Source organism: Myotis yumanensis, unplaced genomic scaffold (assembly GCF_028538775.1).
Source record: "Myotis yumanensis isolate MYYU_CA2020_CCGP unplaced genomic scaffold, mMyoYum1.0.hap1 SCAF_6, whole genome shotgun sequence".
In the NCBI taxonomy this organism is placed as follows: Eukaryota; Metazoa; Chordata; class Mammalia; order Chiroptera; family Vespertilionidae; genus Myotis; species Myotis yumanensis.
The window spans coordinates 17698833-17721881 of NW_027223757.1; the positions used below are offsets into that span (position 1 = coordinate 17698833).

General features: G+C 39.2%; 1 protein-coding gene across 4 annotated transcripts; it reads right to left on the reverse strand.

Moving 5' to 3' along the window:
* Positions 1-72: 72 nt before the first annotated feature.
* Positions 73-15680, reverse strand: ECHDC1 (ethylmalonyl-CoA decarboxylase 1). 4 transcript variants are annotated; one of them, XM_070417639.1, is made up of 7 exons: positions 15630-15680; positions 14593-14682; positions 11348-11569; positions 10339-10481; positions 9018-9070; positions 5488-5568; positions 73-1432 (listed from the first exon to the last, which is right to left on the reverse strand). In XM_070417639.1, exons 2-7 carry the CDS (start codon positions 14606-14608, stop codon positions 1024-1026), a joined length of 924 nt encoding a protein of 307 aa, XP_070273740.1. In that variant the 5' UTR covers positions 14609-14682; positions 15630-15680; the 3' UTR covers positions 73-1023. The 4 variants fall into 4 exon arrangements, with proteins under 4 accessions (XP_070273740.1, XP_070273742.1, XP_070273741.1 ...); XM_070417641.1 differs by lacking the exon at positions 15630-15680 and adding an exon at positions 15210-15603; XM_070417640.1 differs by lacking the exon at positions 14593-14682 and having other exon boundaries at positions 15630-15669.
* Between the last annotated feature and the right edge of the window lie 7369 nt (positions 15681-23049).

Below are 23049 nucleotides of genomic sequence, written 5' to 3' on the forward strand. Positions count from 1 at the left end.
GTCTTAGGCGGTTTTGATCTAAAGTTAGATTTATGACATAAACGAGTAAATTCCAGGGCACACAAATTTCATTAAGTATTTTATTTTTGTAAATTATTTCCAGGTAAGACAGAATAAAGACTTATGAAAAATAACACCATGAATAGGTTTTGTGTAGTTTTTCCTTTTAAAAACTGGTCGTTGTTTATAGGCTAAGAACCATTAAGGGAACTGGGAAATTGGTAATAATTTTTAAGCCGAAAGTATGCAGGTTTACTTGGTAAATACCCAAATACAGTAGTTTCCTCCCCCATCTGTGCTTTCACTTTCTGAGTTTTCAGCTATCCAGTTAACTGCAGTCTGAAAATATTAAATGGAAAATTCCAGAAATAAACCATATGTTTTAAATTGCACGCTGTTCTTGGTGCGATGAAGTCTCACACTGTCCTGATCATCCTGCCCAATTTGAATCCTTTTGTCCAGCATATCTGCACTGTATGCTCCACCTGCCTGTTGGTCTCTTAGTAGCCATCTCAGTTATCAGAATCACAGGATCCCAGTGCTGGTGTTCAAGAAAACCTTATTTTACTTAATAATGGCCCCAAAGTGCCAGAACAGTGATGCTGGCAATTTGGATATGCCAAAGAGAGGCAATGAAGTGCTTCGCATAGTGCAAAGGTGAGTATTGTACAATAAAATATTCTGAAAAAGAGACCACATTCACATAACTTTTATTATAGTATATTATTGTTATTTATTAGTTATTGTGCCTAATTTATAAATTAAATTTTATCACAGGTATGTAAGCATCACAGGATTCAGTACTATCCAGTGTCAGGCATCCACTGGGGGTCAAGGAACGTATTTCCTGCAGGTAAGGGGGGACTACAGTATACTGAAAGCCATGCCAATGAGTTTAGGTATTCCAAAAATGATTAAAAACAAACCCAAATACTAGTGATACCCTTCAAAGTAACTGACATGTTTGATATTTAACTTTTCTACACCTTAAATTGGAGTTGTAGTACACCTATTTAAAAGCAACTATTTACAAAATTTTCCTCTCCTAGCAATAGCCTCCAAATTTGCCGGTCCACCCCAAAGTGTTCCTACAAGATCTCTTTCGGTCTGTAACGCCTCCTGGAAACAAAGCTCTTTGCCTGAAGAAACAGTTTTTTTCAAAGCTCTGATTACTTCCGGTGGCCCTTTGATAAACTGATTCAGCCATTCTTGTGCCTCTTTTAGACACTCGGTTTCATCTGAAGACTGCAAGACCTCATCGACCATTCCCAGGTTTAAAGCTAGTTTTGAGTCCAGTTTGAGGGCCCCACTTAACACTTTGAGAGCTTGTTTACTGCCAATTATTTCAGCCAGTCGGGTAGCCCCGCCCCAGCTTGGTATTATACCCATCTCCTTGTGAACAAATCTGATCTCACTCTCTCTAGTCATTAATCTGCAAAAGAGAAAAAAAAACTTAATTGTAATTATGTATACTTTAATCATAAAGTACCGCCTATTCATGATCTGATCTGAAATCTCCATATCTCTTTATAGATGTATTAAAAACAATGTTCAAAACATCTGGCTAAGTATAGAATTCAATTTATACACAGTAGTTAACACTTCCCTTTGAAAACTGTCAACATTTTTGTTGTGCTTGCTTATCGTTTACTTTGCAAATAAGAATCTAATGTTTATGTTAAGTTCTAAAAGCCCAAAGTGTATCAGTAAAGTGGTAGCCTAATGAGAAAACCTAGGTTAAGTGAAAATATGGGAGTTGGAAATGTTAGGTGGATACCATGGGTAAAAAATGCATGGTTCGGGTCAATAGTCCTTAGGAAAAGAAAATTGTTTAACCCAGCATCTATCCAGTCTCCCAGCAAATATGTCCTAAGCACTACTAATGCCAGTTTACATTCCTGTTAGAGAAAGGCAATGAATGATATGTCAGCAGTGATAAGTGCTATGAAGGAAAATAAAATGGGCCTTGGCCGGTGTGGCTTGGTTGGAGCATCTTCTTGTACATCAAAAGGTGGCAGGTTCAATTCCCGGTCAGGGCACACACCCAGGTTGTGATTTCCATTGCTAGTCGGATGTGTACAGGAGGCAACCAATTGGTGGTTCTCACATCAATGTTTCTCTCGCTTCCTTTAAAATAAAATTTAAAAGGAAAACAATAAAATGGGGCAAGAGACTAGAGAATAAAGATATGTGTGTTGGGGATGTGCTAGTTTAGATGGAAAAGGCCTCTGAATATTTGAGCAGCTACACTAGTGAGTAAGCAATGAAAAAATCTGCAGGGCAAGTGTTCCAGGAAGAGGGCTTGCAAGTGCAAAGCCCTTGAAGTAGAACTTCGTATCTCTAGAATAGGCTGCTGTAGTTGGAATGGAGTAAACAGAGTAATGGGAGCAGAAATCGGAGAAGTAGGCTTAGAGGCCTTAGATGGGAATTGAGGTTTTTAAGTGTGAAGCTATTTAGAGGTTACTCAAGAGAGAAGAATCTGAGGGTTATCCTGGTTGCTGTGTTAAGACTTTATTTAGCAGACAATAGCACACTATTTGTCTCTGGAACTTTTTAAAAACTTTTTTTAAAACTATGTTTTTATTTATTTCAGAGAGGGAGACAGACACATCAGTGATGAGAAAAAATCATTGATGAGCTGCCCCCTGCATGCCCCCTACTGGGGTCGAGCCTACAACCCAGACATGTGCCCTGACTGAGAACTGAACTGTGACCTCCTGGTTCATGGGTTGACACTTAACCACTGAGCCACACCAGCCGGGCTGTCGATGGAATTTCATGTCAATAATCCTCAGGACAACCATATGTGGTATAGAAATATCCTCATCTTACACAGGGAAACTGAGGTAATGAAATAAATACCTCACTCAAGGTCTCCAGTGCAGCTAGATCACAGAATTGAAACCCAGGTAGGTTTAACTTCATGTGCTCTGAACCTCACACACAATAGTTAGTTAGACAGGAATGGAAGCAGGGATACCAGTAAGAAAGTTGACGGCAGCTTGGGTGAGACTGAGAGCAATGGCTTCCTGTAGCAGGAATTCATTTTCCCCAAATCTTGGGATTTTTATAAATAAGGTGATTAATAAGCAAAGTGGAACCATAAAGGAGAGTTAACACAAAGAAATTAGCATAGCAAAAGGCTTCATATTTGCCAATTAAATATTTGTGCATTATTAATAGACTTTTAGGGAATGGTGCCTATGAGTTTTATATGGAGGCTTCAATTAGAAGCTTTCACTATGTTAAAACCTTAATTTGGACCAAAGGTCACGTCTGAATTTTAATTTTTTAAAAAGTATTGTTTTAAATACTCATTACCAAAAAAGACTACAAGTTAGTTTTCTAAAATGTTCAATGCAGAGCTGCACCAACAATAGCAGACTCTTAGTCTTTGGTCCTTTAATCATAAGAAATATTCCAGTAGAGAATTCTCACAAAAGCCTATTTATTAAACCACTGGGAAAGAGAACTTACTCTTCAGAGCTGTGAATTCCTACAAGGGTAAATTTTCCTTAATTATGAACAATTGCTTTTAGAGGCAAATAGCCATGAAAATAGTTTTCAATACATAATTTTTAAATTGGAAGAAAGAACAAGTGTCCTAAGAATCTGAACCTAGCCCCAAATTTGAGAGAAGTACTGCAGAAAACAATGTCAAAAATGAAGAGAGCAGAATATAAATTACAGAAATAATGCTAAATAGTCTTAGAGACAGGAATATTGTTAACATTGAACACAATCCATAAAATAGCTTTTCACAGAAATAAACAATATATCACAGTTCTAAATTACAACTGGAATTGAAACAAATGTTGGCTCAGAGCTATTCCTACAATACAGAAAAGGATTATGTCAAGAATACATTTAGAACCAGCTAAACATAAAAGTTTGTTAAAGCCCTCGATGCTGGGATAATGAAGATGAACTTATGACAACAAAAGTTATCTAAACAACAACAAAAGTTATTTATATTTGGAATTCTTTGCTTCTAAAGAAGAATTTTTATCATCATCTTTATACCATGTGTTTTTTTTTCCCTTTGCCACATTTACAAGGTGATGTATGCCTTCCTGAACTATATTTTATAACTCTAACAAACCTTGCGGTAATCTTTGTAAAAATACCTGTTATGATTAAACTCTGACCTCCACTCATTACATATCATATACCTACAGTATGTTTCTATACTGATACACATTTAATACATGCTAGTTCATATGACCAAAAAATATATTAATGACAAGAGAACACAGATAGTTTAACAATGAGAGAAATATGTACCCTTTCACAAAACTCTTTAGTAATCTAAAAATTAATATAACCATACTTTATGAAGAAAATGTCCAATCAGTAAGATATATCCAAAGATAGAACTGCTTCCTGATAGACCTTACAGGATTACTAGAGTTTATGTTCAGTTACCTGATACCACCTGTAATGTCATTTATTTGCAAAGAATATTAATCTATATAGAAAACTGGAAGACCTAAATCTTGAAATTCTGAAGACTTACTGGAGACTCAATTTATAAAACCATATCAAACTCCCTTCTTTTGGCAAGTAAAAATATTATAAGTATCTTCTGTTTATTAATGTAATTATTATTGGCAATGTTTAAAATTTCCTGTGACACCTTGGAGGAGGGGAAATGAGGAAAGTAATCAAATGTGGATACACCCATCGTTACTGTATGGATCTTAGTCAAATAAATAAAAGTGGCAAACTGGGACTGAAACTAAGTTTCTGTCTCTAATGCTCCAGCTTTTTACTGCTTTTTCCATTTTATTTCCAAGTATGTTATATTTACACTACCGTTTGCACTCTATAGAGGCTCAAATGTATAAATCTGTACAGATCAAAGAACATTTGTACTGGTTCTCCTTGTAGCTAAGCTAATAGGTCTTAGGAATGGTAACTGAGAACACAGTTTTAGGCACATGTAAAGCATTAGGTTCTATGATGCCATCCCTATAAAGCATAGTTATCCAATACTAAGAAAAATTCTAGGGGTTGAAGAGTTATTGGTCCCAAATAACTTGATTCCCTAATCAACCCAGTCACTATAAATCACAGTAAAGATAAATGTATAGCTGTAGCTTTGAAGTACAGAAAACTTATTTTTATTGGTTAAGAGGATGACTACAGCAGTCTTTCTCCATTCCTTTTTTTTTTCTTTTCTTTGTATTACTCTTTTGAATCTTAAAGTTTCATATATTTCTTTGGCTTCCTTTCTCAGGGATTTTGCTGAAATGGATTTGATTTACTTAAAATCAACTTGTTTCATTAACTTTTTGAATGCATGGTAATAAAGTAATAGTAGAGCTCAACTGACTAAAATTATCTACTTTAATGATTAACAAAAATAAATATTCACTAATGGATTTTCCTATTTAAGAGTACATGAATATTTATATTCAGGCGAAAAATAAATGTGAGCATATGTTAATTATATCTGTGCAAGCAGGAATGCCATTTTCATCCTACCTGAAATCGCATGCCGTAGTAACCTCTGCTCCTCCACCCAATGCCCAACCTTGAACCAGTGCGACACTTATTAAAGGAAGTCTGTATATTGAAGGAAAAATGTATGTTAACATTTTAAATTTCAATATTAATCTACAAACATTATTGAAAACTTGAGATGCAATAGAAACAAAATTATTGAACTCTGTTTATAATAAATAATAAACAAATCTCAAAGGATACTCTGTGCATTATGAGGAGCAAATCAGTATAATACTGAAGATATTTATACAATTCATACAAAATGCCATATACGTTTATCAAAATACCTCTCTGAATCATTGTTTATTTTAAAACCAGAGTCAGATTCTAACTTTACTCCAAAAAAAATTGGATGATTTTGGACAATATACAGCTCCTGGCACTTCTCAACTACTTACTGGCAATCAGGAATAATTCCCTGTGATATTGCCGTATTTCGTTTTTATTGGTAACAGGTTATAGATGGAAAAGTTAGGACTGTAGCCAAAGGGAGGAAATGTGGTACAGAAGAATGAGCTCCAAAACTGTAGTTATAAAGGTTCCTGTCTTTTCACTACTCACTGAGATGATCCAGAGACAAGTCCTGTATAAAGAAATGGTTCTGTAGTACCAGTAAAAACAAATCTCTTCCTGTTTGCAAAGACTCACTTTGCAGTGCAAGACTGTATCAGCATAAAAGGTAAATCTAAAATGTTTTGAAAGTACGGATTTTTTTGTAGGTTCTAATTGAAATGCATAGCTGTAAAGTACAGTAACTGAAAATTTCTTAATACATTTCTCTCAATTAAAAATAATTATTGAAGCCCTAGCCAGTTTGTCTCAGTGGATAGAGCACTGGCCTGCATACTCGTTGAAGGGTCCCAGGTTCAATTCTGGTCCAGGGCACATGCAGACTCAATCCCCAGTAGTGGGCGTGCAGGAGGCAGCTGATCAATGATTCTCTCTCATTGATGTTTCTATCTCTCTCCTTTCTCCCTTCCTCTCTGAAATCAATACAGTAATATTATTTTTTTAAAAAAAACTTTAAGAAACAAAGCCAAATATAATAGAGGTGAACAGGAGCCAATACAATGGAAAAAGTATTTTAGAATAGTAATGTTATGATTCCAGTGTTCTTCTTAGACTCTCACATACAAAGAACAACAAAAGTACAGTGTTGTCCAATTCATTAATATACTAAATAAATGGGAATTTCCTTAGTTTTTATAGTTTTTAAGTTGTTTCCAGTTGGAATATAGAAGTAGAAAGCTCATCAGTCCAAAAATATCATTGTTTATAATCCCAAATGCAAAGTGAATCCATCTTCCTCACCAACCTGAGTTCTTTTTCTCCAGTCGGTAGCTCTTTTTCTCTCCTCAGGATATGGACCACTTCATTATATGTTCTACTAATTTTGTTTAGGTAATCTTTATGTGTCCTCTCCTGATCATGTCTTTACTCTGCTCTGATATCAGTATTTTAACTTTCCCATGTCTACACCTAAATATATACAGCTAGTAATATAATCTCTTTATGGGAAAGTACTATATTTTAAATTCTTTTTATCTCTCATGTCTCTTATTTTTTATATGTATATATATATATATATTTTTTTTATTATTGGTTAAGATATTACACGTGTCCTTATACCCACGTTACCCTCTACCCTTCCCCCACTCATGCCTTCACTCCCCCCACCCCCCTTGTCCGTGTCCATTGGTTAGACCTATATGCTTGCATGTAAGTCCTTTGGTTGACCTTTCCCCCTCACCCCCACCCTCCCCTACCTTCCCTCCAAGGCCCGACAGTCCAATCAATGCCTCTCCGTCTCTGGATCAGTCCCTGTTGATCAGTTTATGATGTTCATTATATTCCACAAATGAGTGAGATCATGTGGTATTTATCCTTCTCTGACTGGCTTATTTCACTTAGCATAATGCTCTCTAGTTCCATCCTTACTGTGGCAAATGGTAAGAGTTCCTTTTTCTTCTTCCTCTTCTTAAAGAATACCTTTCAGCATTTCATATAATGCTGGTTTGGTGGTGATGAACTCCTTTAGCTTTTTCTTATCTGTGAAGCTCTTTATCTGACCTTCAATTCTGAATGATAGCTTTGCTGGATAAAGTAATCTTGGTTGTAGGTTCTTGGTATTCATCACTTTGAATATTTCTTGTCACTCTCTTCTGGCCTGCAAAGTTTCTGTTGAGAAATCAGCTGACAGTCATATGGGTACTCCCTTATAGATAACTGACTTTTTTTCTCTTGCTGCTTTTAAGATTCTCTTTGTCTTTTGCTCTTGGCATTTTAATTATGATGTGTCTTGGTGTGGTCCTCTTTGGATACCTTTTGTTTGGGGTTCTCTGCGCTTCCTGGACTTGGAAGTCTATTTCTTTCACCAGGTAGGGGAAGTTTTCTGCCATTATTTCTTCAAATAGGTTTTCAGTATCTTGCTCTCTCTCTTCTTCTGGTACCCCTATAATACGGATATTGGTACGCTTGAAGTTGTCCCAGAGGCCCCTTACACTATCTTCGTATTTTTGGATTCTTTTTTCATTTTGCTTTTCTGGTTGGGTGTTTTTTGCTTCTTCGTATTTCAAATCTTTGACTTGATTCTTGCAATCCTCTGGTATGCTGTTGGGAGTCTGTATAATATTCTTTATTTCAGTCAGTGTATGCTTAATTTCTAGTTGGTCCTTTACCACAACATCGAGGGTCTCACTAGATTTCTTGAGGATCTCACTACATTTATCGGCGGTTTCCATAAAATTCTTGAAAAATCTTAGAAACGTGGTTTTGAACTCTATATCCAGTCGTTTGCTGTCCTCCATTTCTGTCATTTGTGACCTGTTTCTTTGTCTTCGCATTTTGTCTGCTTCCCTGTGTTGGTAGAGTGGTTTTGTGTGCTAGGTGTCCTACAGGGCCCAGTGGCTCAGCCTCCCCAGTTACCTGAGGTGGACACTCTTGGTGCACCCCCTTGTGGGCTTTGTGCACAGTCTTGTTGTAGTTATGCCTTGTTTTAGGTGTCACTGGGAGGAATTGACCTCCAGGCCAATTGGCAGTGATAATCAGCTGTGTCTGCAGTGGGAGAACTTCTGTGCTGAAGACACCCTTCTGGGGCAAGACTTGCTTCAGTGGGGCTTTGGTGCTCACTGAGTCTGCCCCCTGAGTGTGTTCCTTATGAATCTGAGGAGTTGTAATCTGGGTGGTCCCACTCTGACCACTGGGTACACTGGCTCTTGGATCTAAGGAGGTGCTAATTAAGCCTCTTCCTGAGGTTACCCAGCAGGAGCTACAAAGAGATATGCAGATTCCCCTTCCTTTTTTGGGGGTTTGAAGGCATAAGGCTTCTTCATCTGGGCTGTATATTTCACTAACATTTAATTAAATGACTCTCCTTGATGGCACAAATAGTTCATCATTAGAATAAATATATTTTGAAAATCAGCTATTTTTTACTGGTACAACACAGAATAATAAAAACCTATTTTTGTTTTATTAGAAATCATATTCGAAAAAGAAAAATACATTACCTCATCAATCTTGTTAAGGTGTTTTGCATGAACATACATAAGGCCACTCCATCCTTTAAATAAAAATAACCATAAACACAAAGGTATAATGCAAATGTGTAAGAATTAAACAAACAAACAAACATATTTTCAGGGTTTAGAAAGAAATAAAAACAATATTACACCTAACTTTTTTTAAAAAATGGTTTTCAATTGCTGTCTGAAATGAAAATAATGCAGTTTTGGATTTTATTGATGTTCTAGGACTCCTGGGGCTCAGCTTTGAATGAGGCATTAGCAAAGACTTAGAGGTGAGAGTTAAATCACATACCCCTGACAAGTATCAAATATGGAGTATTGGGTTCTACTCGAGTAATATGGGAGGAAGAGACATAACATACCCCATCCATTATCCCAAATTCAGATCCTCTAAAACAGCGGTTCTCAACCTGTGGGTCGCGACCCCTTTGGGGGTCAAACGACCCTTTCACAGGGGTCGCCTAAGACCATTGGAAAACATATATAATTACATATTGTTTTTGTGATTAATCACTATGCTTTAATTATGTTCAATTTGTAACAATGAAAATACATCCTGCATATCAGATATTTACATTATGATTCATAACAGTAGCAACATTACAGTTATAAAGTGCAACGAAAATAATTTTATGGTTGGGGGTCACCACAACATGAAGAACTGTATTAAAGGGTCGCAGCATTAGGAAGGTTGAGAACCACTGCTCTAAAAGTATACAGCCTACATTTACAATTTAATGGCAACAAATACATTTTTTTCCTTTTTCATTTCTCTCATGTTTTGTTTTTATTTGTGTTTTTGTTGTTATTGTTGTTTGGGGCCTAGGGGATGTGTGGAAGCCTGAATTCAAGAAAAAGAAGTTCCTTGGAGGACTGATAATGGAAGATGATTAGGATTCTTTTTCTATCGGAATAATAATTCAAAGCAAAACTTCAAATTGTTATCATTTGTTGAAGCTTGCTATGTACCAAAGTACCAAAGCTGTTATATTCTATATAGTATACCTCATATAAATTCCTTATCAGGAGATGCTAAGGGGCTGCCACTTAAAATTCAAGTTCTTGCTGTATTCAATAATGTACTTTGGTTATTGCTAATCTCCTCATTCTTCCTCCCGTCCCCCGCCCCCCAATACTTCACACTATTGCAACCTGATCTTGAAGAAGCAAAACAAAAACTCTGATCCTTGGAAAGCTATTAAAGAGCTGCTGTCGTCATAACCATATAAGTAAAATATAAATAGCTCAGCCATAGCTGTCTGGTAAACATGTAGAGCCCAGTATGCAATTCATATATACTTGCCTCTGGAGTTCCTAGGGCTTTCACAGCATTCAGATCAGATCCTGAGGAGAATGTATTTTTTGCCCCACGAACAATGAGACCTTTCCCCTCTGTCCAATTTTCCAATTCGGTCACTTTTTCCAAAAGTTGTAGCATCATAACACCTGCCAGAGAGGGGAGGGGGAATCATAAACAGCTAAGATACTAGAGAAACAGAAATAATTTAGAAGGCATAAGGCTTCAAACAAGACTCTTATGTCACATATTATACAAATATTTACTGAATGTCAAATACATATTGTGTTGGTACTATAACGTACATACAGAAGAGGTATACATAACAGTCCCTGGTTTAAAAGCTTAGTGATCTTTTGCATAACATCATGGTAGCACAATTCGAATTTGAGCTTTGGCCAAAAATTACAAATTAACATGTATCATGAACCTTCAGGTCTCTTAAATATAAAATTTTTATATTCCAAGAGTGCTGCCTAGCAAATAGAAGGTATTTACCAGTATCCGAGTTAGGAAATGAGAAACAAATAGATAGGCAAGTGCAGTGTTTTCATTGATTGAAATTACATGTTTAAAATCTGTCTTATTTCAATTCACAAAAAGGAAAATTTAAGCTAAATAGTAATTTCTTTTTTCATTTATAGGTTTTTCTCTTTAGTTGTTAAAAATCTTTGAAACCACCTTTCCTTTGTCTCCCAGTAACATTAGCTGAACACAAACAAATGAAGTTAGTAAGCAGTTAATAAATTTCAATGGAAAAAATAATCAAGATTAATTTGATATTTTCCTTTTCATCAGCATCTGTATTCCCAGGTTTTTAAAAAAGAAAACCATTAAAACTTCCACCATGAGTAAAAATGTTCCCGGTGCATATGATAGTTTTGCTTTGTTTCCATGTTCTACAAAGGGTACCATGACTTTCACGAATTATGTCACCAAAGTAAGGATAAGAGTCATGTAATAGCAGGTTAGAACTGGTGTCACTTTTTAACAAGCCTAAGAAAGCTCTCTTTACCTGAGAAGGCATTCCTTTTACTGGGATTGTTCAGAGTAAGAATGCCAATGCCATTGTCTTCCTTCTGAAGGTCAATGGATCCACCAGGAAACTGCTGAAGTTTTTTTTTTACTTCCTCCTCATGGAAGCCATGAGATGTATTATAAAGTGACACTCCCGTCTGATGGAGCAATTTTGTCCTTAGAGACATAGATGATGTCTTCAAAAGACTTGCTGCCATTTCTGGAAAAGAGACATAAGCATACAACAGTGCAGATGAACAGACACTGTGGTACTAGTTTTTTGTTAATAGGCCTTTCTGTTTAATTGGGAGGACTTCCCCACTTCTAAAAGCACTTTTTGAAGAAAAATGGTCAGTATGGAATTGCTTTCCTTTCCCCTCTTTCTCAAACCACATAATTCACAAAGTATATTATTTCAGTATATCAGAGATATGATGACATAGTTACAGTGCATTTACTAGGATCTAATACACTAGGAAAGTTTAGAAGAATGTTGCTGTTCGGTATTTAGCATCATCTCCTGACTCCAGGTAGTTTTTCTCATGACAGTTGTTCTTTTTCCAACTCTTTAACTTTTCCAAAATTTAAGAAGAAATTCAATCCAAATGTCCACTTAGAAATAGTCTTAATGCAAAAATGTTTTAAGAACAATCCTGTTCTCTAACAGAAATTTTATTCTTAGCGTTATCCTTACTTTATGTAATGTTTTCATAGAAAAAGCTGGAAGGGGTCCTGAGGAAAATGGGGAAAGAAATAGGGATGTATGTGTCTGTGGTTCCTGTATTCCCCAGGGTTTTGTCACTCTTCTCTTCTCTTGGGTAATCCCAACTCTGCCCACAGGCTTTTCTTATGTAAGCATTGTTGTTGACATAAAACATTCTAGTACATTCAGAAAAGTACACAGCTTAATGAGCTACATTTAAGTAAAGAACAGCACTGAACACATTTAAGCCAATAATAGCACTCAGTAGATAACATGAATCTCAGGTTTGTTATGCCACCTTTCAATCACCACTCCAAATAAGAATAACAACTATCTTGACTTCTAATATCCAAGATTGTTGGCCTGCTTTGAACTTTATATAAATTAAATAATATGGTATATTCTTTTTTTTTTAAATATATTTTATTGATTTTTTACAGAGAGGAAGGGAGAGAGATAGAGTTAGAAACATCGATGAGAGAGAAACATCGATCAGCTGCCTCCTGCACATCCCCCACTGGGGATGTGCCCGCAACCCAGGTACATGCCTTGACCGGAATCGAACCTGGGACCTTTCAGTCCGCAGGCCGACGCTCTATCCACTGAGCCAAACCGGTTTCGGCAAGGGTGGCTATTTTTAAAAAATAAATTTGCCTATATTCTGTTTGGGGAAAAGAACAAAGAATTAAATAAGAAAATAATGAAGTATGATTCATAAAATCATTAGCATTTTAAATTATTATTGTGATATAATGGAATTAATAAATAGTACATCTTCTCTTTCACGAATTATGTCACCAAAGTAAGGATAAGAGTCATGTAATTACCCTCTTTCCAATCCAATAATACAAAGACAACTGGTACAGATGCCATCAGATCTATTTCTCTTTATCCTTAAATCATTATAATTTAAAAGATTTATGTAACTAATATTATACCTCATCAGACATCTTTGATATGCTGATTTTCCCAAGGAAACATAAATACTTCCTGTAGTCTTCTCTCTATTAATTCCACATGTTCTCTCTTCTCTCCCCCGCCCCCAATTCCTGCCTCTTCCACTAACTCTCGCTTCTTTTCTCTCCTCATATTCCCTTGTCTGTACCACAAAATAGTACCATGAAAACTCAAGAGACCTGCCTACCAGGTTGCTGACCTCTGTTTGGAAATCCAAATTCTAGAAATCTCATCATAGCCAATATGTACAATTTCACAGCAATTCTAATTTCAGAGACAAAGACTTCAGTGCTGAGGAGATGACAAGGTGTTAGCTACTATTAAGCTACAATGGTACCTGAAAGTACAAGTGAAGGAACAAGGGTTGAGATTCAAGTTTTGCATAAACATGCAGTTGAGCATCAGCATTGTGGGCTAGTTCTAGAATCGTAAAACAATGAACAGGTTCTAGGGCATTTACAACTCGATACACTTTCTTCAGGGCAAAGTGAAAGTTTAACACTTGCCATGCAGAATGCTTTGCTTTCGGGCCTCATGCAGATTCGGTTCAGCAGAATGAGCTTAAACCACACCACAGGGAAAGGGAAGGAGAAGGGAGCCCACAGACATCTGAGATCAAAGGTGTCACTTTCTTCCTTTTTCACAGTGCTGCACAGGTGACAAGAGTTCCCCTCTCTGCACAGGGAATAAGCTAGCTGTTCTCTTAAAACCCATTTTACACATCCTGAAATTTAATAAACCAAAAAATTAACACAAATGCCTACTCAACAAGAAAACAATTAGCCTAAGGTAGGTAGTAAACCAAAAAAAATCAGAAGTTGTGTTTCAGTCAATATATGATGTGTTTTCAAGTCCGGATTTGGTGTTAGGCTGTCATTCTATATTGTACCATGCAAGTTTCATTACATGCCACACACACCCTTTTCATCACACAGCCAAATTAACCTGCTTCAGTTTCTCAAATCCTTTAGGTTTTCTCTTCACTCCAAGCCTCTGTCAATGTGATTCTTACCTGTTACACTGTTCTCTTCCTCAGAGTAACTCCAGATCACCTCCTTTAAGACTCTAGGCTACATCAAGTACTCTAAATGTCTGTTTTCATTTATATTCTTTATGACTACTCACTCACTCTCCCATAATTAACCAAATCTTCCCATTAGGAAGTCATTTGCATGTTTAGAACCGTGCTTGACAAAATGGTATCTGTCAATAATACTTTGGCATACAAGGCTTAAGAATCCATAACGCCATAGGAGGCTTAAAAATGTGTCCACAAAAGCTCTAGCCGGTTTGGCTCAGTGGACAGAGCGCCAGCCTGCAAACTGAAGGGTCCTGGACCCGATTCCGGTGAAAGGCATATACCTCGGTTACAGGCTCAATCCCCTTGCAGGAGGCAATCAATTGTTGTGTCTCTCTCACATCGATGTTTCTCTTGTCTGTCCCCCTCCCTTTCACTTTCTCTAAAAATCAATGGAAAAATATCCTCGCGTGAGGATTAACAAAAACAAACAAACCACAAAAACAAAAAAATCTGTCCACCAACCAACTCTCCATCTACCCTGTTTATTATTCGCACCACTCACCCTGCTGGGACTCCATTCCTCTTTGCAAGCCGGTTTCTCCTATGGGAACGATGGTCACTGCCTGTGCTCCACCTGACTGTATGCACTCAGCTTTCAAGTCAGACAAGAAAAACGTCAACAAAAGGTCAGCTGCTTGATCTGGTGACTATGTTCCTTCCTCCTCCAGCAGATGTCACAATTTATAACTTTCCCCCAAAACTTATTTCTTCCAAGAGAGTTACAGGTCTCCACAGATCATATCCATTGACCTCGATCCCTCTAGCAGCTAGAGCATGAGCTGGTCAACAGCAGGCTCTCAGATGTGGAAGTGAGGGACAAGGGGGGGGTCCATGGAGATTTCCTCTCAAAGCCCTTATCAGTCTTTTCAGCGTGTAAGTCATTTAGGTCACCTGTGGTTCTGATCCCCTGCATGTGTGACCGTGTGTGTAGCGATAAAAGGATTATTGAAGCTCAAAAATATTCTACAACACATTCCAAACATAAGGTGCACAGCTTTGGTCGTTCTTATGATTGGAAACCTGGCTGCACGCAGCACGTTATGTAGTTTCAGTGAAGCGAGATAATTGAACAGCGAGGCAGTGAGAAGGGCACTCGTCCAGGTCCTTGGGGAACCTTACCTGGCCGGGACTGCACACCAGCAAACAAAGGCAGAGCTCCCTGCCATCCCGACGTTCCCTGCCGCCAAATCCCCGCACGCCGAGCCAACCCGGGGCCTTCCCGACCTACACAAGGCTGCCGGTGTGGCCCCAGCCAACCCGATGTTTCCTCTCTCTCACTTTTTCTTTGTTCTTTGTCCTGTAAAAGCTTTGGGCCCTCCACCCCACTGTGCGATCCTCGGACACACTACGCTTCGTGACCGTCTGAAAAGAGAAACATCTGTTTGCATCAGCTGGATGTCCTTTCGTTGTTCATCATAACACTACTCGGCCCAGGGCCTGGGAGGTATTCCTAGTTTAAATCCGTGCGCTGAAATAATGCCTCCCGATTCAGCTATTTCCCCACGTTCTCAAGCAAGTTTTTCCCTCCGGCTCTCTCACCTGGCAAAGTCCGGCGGCGGCGCTGGGCACTGCGTCCGCCCGCCCAGCAGAGGGCAGTGGACCGCGCGGCGGTCCCGCGGGTACCGCGCCGCCGGGGCCTGGCGGGTCGCGGAATGCAATTCGTGTACATAAACGCTGAAGTCCATTACACAGCCACATGCTAGGGCTCATTCCTAGCCGATACCTAAAATGCAGCCCTTACGGCCAACTCTTGGAAGGCGCCTGGCGCTGACTTTCCCTCCCGCTCCCCCTCGCCCCTCTTCCGCTTTCACGCGCCCCTCTTCCGCTCCCACGTGCCCCTCTTCCGCTTTCACGCGCCCCTCTTCCGCTTTCACGCGCCCCTCTTCCGCCCTTCAGCACCCGCCCTCCGCCGCCGCAAGGCCACCTGCGCCCTTCCTGGTGTCCTCAGCGAACCGGGCCGGGGACTCCGATTGTACGTGCTTCCCGTTCTCGGCTCTGCGACAGAGGGTTAAGCTGGTGCAGGAGAGGAGCTGCCAATCCCCGTTTATTTTCGGATTCCGACGTTGACTTCGGAAACAGGCAACTGAGAAAGGCTGGGGCCAGCTCGCGTGGCCAAGCGAGAAGACCCACAGTGTCCCTGATGGCAGTGAACCTGCGTAGCTGATATGAGCACCCAGAAGAGAATTGCCTGTGCCCTGAAGTGTGGAGGCAGAAAGCGGGGAGAGCCCTGGCTGGTTTGGCTCAGAGGGTAGAGCCTTGGCCTGCGGACTGAAGGATCCCTGGTGGGAGTCCCGTCAAGGGCACATGCCCCGGTTGCGGGCTCCATCCCCAGTAGGGGGCGTGCAGAAGGAAGCCAATCAGTGATGCGCTCTCATCATTGATGTTTCTATCTCACCCTCTCTCTTCCTCTCTGAAATCAATAAAAATATATTTTAAAAAAAGAAAGAAAGCTGGGAGAGCCCTTGCACATGGGGTTGCATTAATGTCACCACTAGCTATGAATTTCTATCAGGGACTAGATTGCCTGCCTTTGCAGTATTGTGTAAACCTTTCAGAATTTTGCCACAACATTAGGACAAGGAGGAACAACCCTTAAAATCTGGGGATAAAATTGCCCACTATCCATGCAGAACTGAGGCACCAGAATAGAAGTGAAAATGATTGAAAGAAAAGAACATCACATTGCTTGTGTGAACAAAAAGGGGCCACATGCTAACCTAACTCAAAGAATGCCTGCTGATGGCCTTGCAAGCTCAAGAGACCTAAAGTAACCAACCACAACGGGTGGTCTGAAATTAAAACCTCATTAAAAAGCAATTTATAGTGGGTAGTCATGTCCTAGGCCAGTATCTTCCCTGACAAAGATCAACTTTGATCTTTACTTGAGCCTATTGTCCTTTTGCATCTAAGATAACATATCTGTGGAATGTCAGGGTTACTTGTAACCTAACCTTTTCCTCCCGGGCCCCTCAGACACAACGAATGGCACCAGGGCAAAGATCACAAATTCCCTCATTGTTAGTTATCTTGTTAATTGCTGACTGTTAACTATTCTGTACCCACCTATATAAAGAAGTATGTGTAGATCATTTTACTTTTTATCCAATCCCAGAGGTTTCCCCACTTTACTTCCTCCCACCTCCCTAATCTATCACCAATGTATTTCATGGAACCCACTGACATCTCCTTTGATTGTAATGTACAAAACAAGGTGAAAAACCACCATTCTCCGCAACATTATCCCAATATGTAGAGATTCTGCTGCCCAGCAATTGTCGAGAGTTTGGCTCAAATAAACTCATATAAGTGAGACCTCTTACACGAGAGACCTTGACTGCATTGTGAAAAGCCCATTTATTAATGCAATTAAAGCATGCTTCTTTATTGAAAAAGCAAAGCAAGCAAATCTATCTTATTTCATCCAGCTTGGAGGGCAGATGGGCTTTCCCGGCAAATCCGGAAAAGCCAATGTCTGGAGCAGGTTCCAGGAGTAATATACCCTCCTGCCTATAGGTTTCAAAGATTCTTTTGCCGAAGATCTGGGTATAGATTAAGTCTCAAGTTCTCTTTGTTGTGGTCTTCCCAGAATTCTGGCAACTTTATCTTGCCAAGCCCCAAGACTGCTGACTTCTCCATTAGGGAGTAAAAACTGTCATTTTTTCCTTTTCCCTTTCCCCCTCCCTTTCTTCATCCTCTCCTTAGCGAGGTCTTTAACTATTTGCTCTCAAAGTCCGTCGCTGGGAGAGATAGTGGCTCGTTATTCAGCTGCAAATTACTCGCACTGGTTGGCCTTGTTTTAATTTTCCTGTCTTCCTTTCCCCCTATTCCTCCTGCTCTGGAATCCTGTAACAAGACGGATTGAAATGAAGTGAAGATCAAAGTTTGGGAAATCTGGAACTTGAGAAATGATGAGGCCAGGCTTTCTGATGATTATATATATATATATATATATATATATATATATATATATACACACACACACGCAGGGGATAAAAGAAAAAGATAATTATCAACCTCGTATTAAAGTTACGAAAGAAGATGATGTGGGAGCGATGTTTTGTAACAACTGGGAGATGCTGCAATAAAGATTTGGAAAGAATAACATAATATTTTCAAAATTATGTCTCATCTTCAAAATTATTTTGATATTTGACACAGAGATATAATTTGTCTTATTTTTTGTTATCCACAACCTCAGTCTTTCTGATTCCCACAGAAGGAACTCACCCAAGAATAAGCTCTTCTTTAGTGTTAGCCATTATTTTAAGATTTGCTTATCTGAATGACAACTTTTAGAATTTTATAGTCAGCTCCCATTCAATAGAATTAGACTCACATAAGGAATGAAGTTGTGCCTGACTACTCATCCAGTAAGCACTGTTTCCATAAAGCATTTGTTCAAATATGAAAATAATAGGCTTAATCTTTCATCTATGAAAGCATGCTGGGAAGCAGTCTTTAAATTTTGAACTCTACCTATCAGCAATCTAATTATTTCAGAATTACCAGTTAAGCAATCAATTCCTAAACTGCATTTCAATGTGACTTCAGGACAGGGTGCCCTGTCCTATGACACCGATGATCTAGCAGGGAATAAGGTTTCCATGAGGAGGTGGAGGTGACAAACATTGAACAAATAGTCACAAATGTGATTTCTGTTGAGAAAGAAGAAATGGAGATTTTTTTTTGTTCTACATAACTTTTTAGTTTATTCGAATTGGCCAGAAATAAGTGAACAGAAAGATTAGGATGACAAAACAAATTACTTTCCTGTCAACATCTACCTGAATTCCAAATGAACAAACATCACAGTTTTACTTAATGATTTATAAATATAATAAAAAATGTTCATTGAGCACCTACTATGTATCCAAATGGTTAACATGCATGAACTCTAATTGGTGGTAGTACAAAGTGGGCATTGCTGTTTTCTGTGCAAATGAGTTTAAGGCCTCACTCCCCCACCTCCAACCAGCTTTCCACCCCTGAGTCTCTACCAAATAGAAATCCTGTGGCAAACTCAAGGCAGGTACTATTAACTTCATTTTATAGATGAGGAAACAAGTCAATTGAATAAATTACCAAAGCCTCACAGCTTATAAATACAAAATATAGCATCTGAACCGAAAGATTGTAGGGATTTTTTTTTCTTTACCATGCTTCAATAATGGTTACTTTTCTTCTTTGTATCTATACTGATTACTCAGCCATATTAAAAAAGAAAATCCCTTCTCCATTGGGTTTCTTATATCATATTTAGAGCTTACTCCACTTTTTTCTTTATTCGGATTTATGTCTGAGTATTCTAAGACTGCCAGCGAACATTTCTGACTGTGTGGCTATATAGCCTGGCTCTGTGGTCGGCAAACTGCGGCTCGCAAGCCACATGCGGCTCTTTGGCCCCTTGAGAGTGGCTCTTCCTAAGCCTTAGGAGTACCCTAATTAAGTTAATAACAATGTACCTACCTATATAGTGTAAGTTTAAAAAATTTGGCTCTCAAAAGAAATTTCAGTCGTTGTACTGTTGATATTTGGCTCTGTTGACAAATGAGTTTGCCGACCACTGGCTGATACAGAGGAGGGAGGAGAGGGTTCAAAGCTGATATTCCCACTACTAGGTTAGACAGTCCTAATTCTTGTTTTATATTCCTGTGCAGGTCCTGGGCCAATTTGTCCTCAAACACTGTCTTGGTCTGCTCTGTTTTGCAAAAGGATGAATCCCCATGCCAGTTGGTTTATTGACAATGACAATGACAATGACTGGAGAGAAATGAAGAGTGGAAGGAAGACGCAAGCCCTGGCTTCTGTCCATCTCCTTGCCGTAATTGGTGCCGTAATTGGTGTCGTAATTGGTGTCGTAATTGGCAGCAGTTTTCTGATGTGGCTCCAGTTTCTGCCAGATGACCCTAACCCTTGTGCTCCGATAATGTTACTTCTGCCTTTTGCTTTTTGACTGAGATGGGGAAGGTAATTAGCAACTACTGTTGCTGATCCCTGGGTCTTCTTACCTGTCCTCTCTCTGTTGGGCTTGTGTGTTTGTTTTTTAACCATTGCTCTGCAGAAAGTCCTGCTGTTTTAAATACTCAGATGTGCAACGAACAGACTGTAGAACCTCGGCGGGAAGGCAGGGGAGGGTGGTGGGAAGAGATCCAACCAGTGAACTTGTTTGCCTATATGCATCAACCATGGACACAGACAATGGGGTGAGGAGGACTTGGAGTGTGGGGTGGGGACAGGACGGAAGAGGTCAATGGGGGAAAAATGGGACTTATGTAATACTTTCAACAATAAAGATTTAAAAATAAATACTCAGATGTTTTTTGTTTTTCTGATCAAATCTTTTAATACACCCCAAATACTTAAGATTTCATTATAAAGATCAGCATACTTGTGAATATCTGTTTAACAAATGTCTTCTTGGCCAAATTCTTCATTTCATAAGGGCAGAGATCAGGCCTGTCTGTCTCACCTGGGTATTGGGTAGTGATTGCCAGATAAGAGGTGCTTGAAAGGATGAATGGATGAATAAGACACGCAAAACAGTTTTTCTCTCCTCAAACCATCTATCCCCTCCTCACTTCTTATTGTTGTCCTGGAATAATGAGGTAAAATAGCAGCAGAAAAAGCAAAGTTGTTCTTGTTCTGTATATCCTCAGGTGGTTCAGGCACCAAGAATAGTCAAGTCACACACACACACACACAAGCAGGTAACATCTGTTCAAATAAAGTAGAAGTGGGATATTTGAATGTACAAAAGAAAACACTTCATGAAACTAACCGGAGAAGCTGGCAGTGGGGGTGCTAAGCCTGGTGTGGCCTTTTAGAACCAAAGGAAAACCAAGTGAGCACTGAACAAGTTTTATTTTAACTTGAAAGTTGTTCTTTCCTGTCTTTTTTTTTTTTTTTCTGTCAAATGACTCAGCATTTTGAAAAGCATGAATATTTACTTTAATTCGGTAGGAAAGAGGGAATAATTAACTTTGACGTTTCACAAATCCTGAAAGATATATTATTTTTTCTTAAATTGATTTCAGAGAGAGGAAGCGAGAGGGAGAGAGAGACAGAAACATCAATGCCTAGAGAGAACCATTGATCGGCTGCCTCCTGCACGCCCCCTACTGGGGACTGAGCCCACAACGCAAACATGTGCCCTGACTGGGAATCAAACTGTGGCCTCCTGGTTCATGGCTCCGACGCTCAACCATTGAGCCACACTGGCCAGGCAAAGATATATTGGTTTTTAACCGTGCTCGCTCCAGAAGTCACAGTTTGGACAGCCCCTGCAGACTTTTCAGAACTGTTTCATCATGAAAGGGTTCACTGTGTATCTTCCTGGCATTCCTGGATGAACTTCTGTTCTTATGGCGATAACAGGAGGAAACTATGGTTGAGGAAAAGGATGGAGTTGTCAATTCAGTCTTTTGTTGCCATGATTGTGAGAAAGTAACTCATTTCCTGCATAAAAAAGAAAGTGAAGAAGTACTCAAACGAGGCAAAAATCACCTCATCAGCATCAAAAAGCTATGAGCTGAAAATAATTACTTTGTGTAAAGAAATTGCACAACGTTAAATATTCCTCTGGAATCCAAATTCTCTTATGTCAGTAACATATCTGAAGTGCTATTCTAGGGTTTCTTACGATCCACTTAGGATAAGGGACAGAGAAATTCCAGCTGTTGTTTTAATTTAAAATATCCACACAAAATTAAAATAAGTGAGCAGCATACAGCCCAGAGAATAGCATGTCCTAGTGTGTAGCTACTGTGGTATCAATTAGAACGGGAGATATGAATCCATCGAGGGCTGTAAACAAGAAATTCTCTCATAGCACATTTTGTAGTATACAGCAGTATGGTTCAGGTGGAGAACTGGAAATATAGCTCTGTAGCTGAGGTGGGAAGAATGACAGAAACCTCCATGCCTACTAAGCTGCCTGCATTTCTCTTTTCTTCCTTATTACAATTGTTGAGCATTTTAGAGTCTGCAAGATTGAACTATTAACTCTATTCTGTCTCTCCCTGCACCCACCCCTTCGCCATGTAATGGACATGTCCTTTCTCTGAAGCAGAGTGTGCTTCCAGCTTCTACTTTGGCCTATGGAATGTAGGTAGATGGAAGGCAGGCAGGAAGCTGAAATGCACTTGAGGATGTGGACTTGACCTCTTGCATCTCCGAATGTCTGCTTTTATGATGGGGAGACATTCTTCTGAGCAGCTGCTGCCTCTTTTGCCTGGACACCAGAAGGAACGCACAGGGCAGAGCCGCACCATCTGACCAATGGGTCCTGGAGTGAAATCCATGCTGGTTGATTTCATGTCACTGAGATTTTGTGGTTCAGTTTTGGGGCAGTGATGTTACAATGGTTAGCTGACACATAAGGAATCAATACATAACACGTCTTTTTGCTGTCTAATTGCAGAATCAGTTTAAAGGGGAGGGAGAGGAATTGGGCAAGCAGAGAGCACATGCCATCTTTATTATAAAAATCCTTCTTTAGAGGATTAGGCTTAGGTGTGTTCACCTAAGCAGATCCCAAAGGCAGGGGCATGAAAGGAGGTGAGCTGTGCATAGCTGGTTCCCACTCTCAGGTGCACCTATAAGATTGTTTCCATCTCTAAAACCGACTAATCAATTAATCAGGGTTCTATGAGGGTTAAATTAAAATGTAAATAAAGAACCAATATAGGCCCTAGCCGGATTGGCTCAGTGGATAGTGCGCCGGCCTGCAGACCAAAGGGTCCCAGGTTCAATTCCAGTCAAGGGCATGTACCTCGGTTACAGAGAACTTATTCAAATTTAAAATTTTTTTGAGCTGATTGTACTTTTGATTTCAAACACTTTTAGGTAGTTATAAATCAAAATAATATGTAGGCAACTAAACAACACTGCTGTATTTCAATTTTCAATGCTTCTCTCTCTCTCTTTTTCTCTCTCTCGGTGGATTTTAAAAATAAATGTT